The sequence below is a fragment of the Arachis hypogaea genome, chromosome 17 (assembly GCF_003086295.3).
Source record: "Arachis hypogaea cultivar Tifrunner chromosome 17, arahy.Tifrunner.gnm2.J5K5, whole genome shotgun sequence".
In the NCBI taxonomy this organism is placed as follows: domain Eukaryota; kingdom Viridiplantae; phylum Streptophyta; class Magnoliopsida; order Fabales; family Fabaceae; genus Arachis; species Arachis hypogaea.
Genome location: NC_092052.1, coordinates 31,591,076 through 31,595,537, shown reverse-complemented (window position 1 = coordinate 31,595,537; position 4,462 = coordinate 31,591,076). Strand labels below are relative to the sequence as shown.

Here is a 4,462-nt window from a genome sequence, read left to right as displayed (position 1 = left end):
ACTAGTAGAATTTAGTATTGTTTAGGAATAAACAAAGCATAATGAGTAATAATTATACATTTATGTTTGTAATTGAAAATGCAATTCAAGTGTTGGTAATTTATATTGGCTTCCCTTTTATTCTATTTAGGTTTGTGATATATATTTCCAATCAATAAATTTAATTGGTTTGATGTTTAGTCCTATATATTAGAGATATCGATTAGGAGAGAAATAAATAGGGCGACAAAAATGTAATACCATTAAAATTTTTCTAAACTTGTATGTTGAAATCTAATTTATTTTTCATTACATTTTGCGAGGCACACCACAAGCGCAAAACTCTATCTTCTATTGTTCCATCTTCATCTTTAGCGCAAATGGCAACCCACAGCGATGAGATTCCTAAGGACCTTGTATTTAAAATTCTAGCAAAATTACCTGTTAAGTCTTTGAAGCAATTTAGTTGCGTGCATAAGTCTTGGCTAAATTTACTTGAGAATTCTGATTTCAAGAGCATATACTACGAAAATTTAAAATCTAAAACTGCTTATTCATTATCTCTCTTTCTATGGAGATATTTTGATGACAAAAGAAGTGATGGACGCATTTATGAAAATGATGTGCATTTGTTTTCGGGAGAAAGGTATGAAAACATGGTTACGTTAGTTTTGCCAAGTCTGTTTGAAGAAATTGATTTTGATAGAGTTCTAGATTGTGTTAACGGTATCATATATCACTATAAAACAGCTGGTCTTAATGTAAAAATAGGACTTTGGAACCCCAAAACTGATAAGCGTAAAATTATTCCTCCAAGTATTATTACTAATGAGTCCGACTTTGATCCGGAGGTACGTATTCATAGATTTGGTTATGATAATGTGAATGATGACTATAAAGTGATTCAATATGTATATTATATTCATCATGAATTTGACACATATGCGTCTGCGCTAGCAAATTGGCAAATTTATAGTCTAAAAAGTAATTGTTGGAAGAAACTTGATTTTGAAATGACTCAAAAAGAAGCGACTCATGAAAGTTATGTAGCGTATTTGAATGGAGTATGCCATTGGTGGGGATGGGAGGACGATGAAAAAGAGGTACTTGTGTCATTTAATCTCAGCATTGAACCGTTTCGAACCACATTGATTGATTGGGGACAAAGTGATACTGGTCACCCTACCAGAACTTTGGTAATGCTCAACGAATCTATTACTCTGATCTCCTCTTTTGATGAGAATAGTCGCATTGAAATATCAATTTTGGGTGAAGTTGGTGTAGAGGAATCTTGGGTGAAATTGGACCCTTTACAAATTTGTGGCATCCAATGGGAATGAGCAACAAATGTGATATAATATTTTTTATGGGAAATAATAACCGTGAATTGGCTTCCTTTGATGTTATTAGTGGCAAAGTAATTCACAATATTAATATCAAAATAAATATGTTTGGCACATGGATTTACAAAGAAAATCTCTTTTTTTTTTTATTACAGAAATTAATCAATTTGTAAATATACAAATTCATATGTTATTCTTATATGTTATAATAATACCAATTTATTAATAAGTCTTCTTTAGATTTGTTTGATGAATTTTTAAGAATTTTTTTTTCGATTACCTTTTTTTTAAAAGATCTTTTAAAAAAATAAAAGTAATTTTATATTTGGATATTTAATGCAAACAGATTTTTTTATCTATCAATTATGTTTGAGTACAATGACATAAAAATATTTTTTTGTTTATTTATTATGTGAAAAATATTTTTTTTAAAGAAAAAAGATCTTTTAAAAAAAAGATGTAAATTATAACTTCTCAAAAAAGATGTTTTTTTTATATTTTTTTAATACTTTTACTTTTACTATTAAAAATTTGCCAAATACACTAAAAGATAACAAAGATTTTTTCATTGAATTTTATTACATTTAGTATATATAAAAACTGGATATACTTACAAGATATTTTTCAATTCAAATTAAGAAAATGTTCTAATTTTTTCTTAGTTTTAGATATTATTTACTAATGCAATAAAAATGAATAACAATAATCATTTACATAATAAAAATAGACCATTTTAATATATATATGACATTACATATACCAAGGATATTATTATGTATGATGAGCAAATTTTTATTTTTTATAAAGATAATTTATATGTAAATCAACTAATTAATCTTTATAACGTATGACTTATTGCATAATTTGTTTCCTTTTAATATGGATAAATTAATAAATTTAATATACAAAATATAATTTATATTATTTAACATACAAAATAAGTAGCTTAACCTATCATCTAGGATAATAAATATAATAGTATAAATCATTCAAAATGATTTCTAATTCGTCATTGATTTTATTAATTTTATAAGTATTTTAGAGTTTGACCATGATAGAAGTGTAAAGTTTGTATGTTATTATTATTATGATAACAATATATAGTTTTTAAAGTTAATAATAATTACAAAAATTAAATTGTTTTAATAGTGTGTGCGATAATATTTTATTGATAACTATATGAAAATATATATTTATAATTAGACCAATAAACTATATTCCTCACTACATATATTAAACTTAAAATCTTTTTAATATTGTATATAATTATTAAATTTAATTGAGAAGGAGAAAGTAATTACTTTATACCATTTTTTAGAACTAATTCAGCAATATTTAGCATTTATAAACTTTAACTAATTTGACTTGAGTGAAGTTGACTTATTTATAAGTAAAATTCTGAATGTTTGATCCTAAAATTTAATGCTCCTAATTCATAACTAACCACATACCCAAACATCATTTTTATGGTCCTGACTTGAACCTCCAAGAAATCTTCATCACTTACAACTGCAATGATTTAAAGGAGAAGCCAACGATGGAAAAAGTGATGTATCTCCACTGCACCCATCATGTTCTATGTGATATTACTGCGCGTGTTTAGAGGACACTATTCCTTCAACCCCTTCCTCCTGCTTTTGTGGTACTAACCTAATTCGAACTTTACATCTTTATTTGAATTTTCTATAAAAGTGACTCGAGAGGCCTAATTAGTAATTACAAACTCTCCAATGAGTAAAAATTACAGAAAGAACAAAGAAGTAAATTAGCTACTTGAATCTATTCTCATGCTTTGCCATTGATTCTCCAGTGAACTCAGAAGGAAGAATGATATCACTGAAAGTGGAATGTTCCAAATTGTATTTTTACTGCAGTTGGTTGAACTGAATGATTTCCAATAATTGACCATCTTTTTTATTTGCTTTGCAGTTGACAGCTCATATCAAAATAAAATATTCAAGTGGAAGAGAAAAGGAAAGCGTAAGCAGGGAGAGGGCTCATTGCTCCCATTGTTTTTCAGAACCAAATCAATTACCTGTTTCGCTGTTGATTCTATGTTATATAACCAAATTAATTTTATATAACTGTTCATACCCTGACCCAATAATAAAGGCCCAGGATCTAAGCAAAGAAGCCCAACCCAAAGGGTTAGCCCTCACCCAGTACCAGCCTTCATCCTAAGAAGTCGGTACTGAACACGACCTGCTCCAAAGAAGTCAGATACGGGGGTTAGCTGGCAGATAACACTCATTCGAATGAGTAACTGCCTCTAGAAACTCTCTAACCACTTCATAGAGCCATATCTTAACCTCCCTAAGATATGGGAACGGTTATCCACCTAAAAAGGTGGCACTACTTCAGCGGTGGTTATTGGTTCACCACTATAAATACACTGACACCATTCAGGTATCTCTAAGTTCCAATACTCTCTAACCTGCTCACACTCTTGCTAACTTAGGCATCGGAGTGTCTTTGTAGGTACCACCCCCCATTCTTTCACACGTACAAGTCGGACGGAGGAACACCGAGTAACAGATCTGCTCGAAAGCCACCTCCTTCATACGTTTGGGCCAACCAACGCCATCCAGCCCATTAATCTCCGGTTACCTATCGTAACATTGGCGCCGTTGCCGGGGACCCGAGAGATCAGCCAGTGATGGCGGATAGATCCCCTGAAGAGGGTCATGTGGAGACAGATTCTGAACAAGAGAATCTGAACACTGGAAACAATGAGGCAGACCAGACCCTTCACCAGGAAGCCAATGATCAACACAGGGAAGGCACCTCCGGAATCAAAAACCCGAAGGTAAATTCTTCGGAGGGGCGCGAATCAGAGAAAGAAGGACCATCCCACGCAATTGAGCTCATGGGATTAGTCCACAGTCGCCTCGAGCAGCTAGAACAGGAACGGGAGCGACAAAAGGAAACCGAAAAGAACCTAAAAGAGGAGATGGAGCGACGAAAAGAGTTAGAAAGAAAACTCTTAAAGTTAGAATCCTCCCTCAAAGGTTAGAACTCCCACGACGGTAGAGAAGATTCGCCCTTAGGGGGGGAAGATCCTTTTAGTGAGGACATAATGAGGGCAAAAGTTCCGAGAAACTTTAGAAGCCCCGATATGGACCTCTACGATGGAACCACTG

The 4,462-nt window shown here is 32.0% G+C and overlaps 1 protein-coding gene across 1 annotated transcript; it reads left to right on the top strand.

Moving 5' to 3' along the window:
• Nucleotides 1–359: 359 nt before the first annotated feature.
• Nucleotides 360–1,319, top strand: LOC112763112 (F-box/kelch-repeat protein At3g06240-like). Its single transcript, XM_025808865.1, has one exon. The coding sequence runs from the start codon at nucleotides 360–362 to the stop codon at nucleotides 1,317–1,319; it is 960 nt and encodes a 319-aa protein (XP_025664650.1).
• Nucleotides 1,320–4,462: the final 3,143 nt, after the last annotated feature.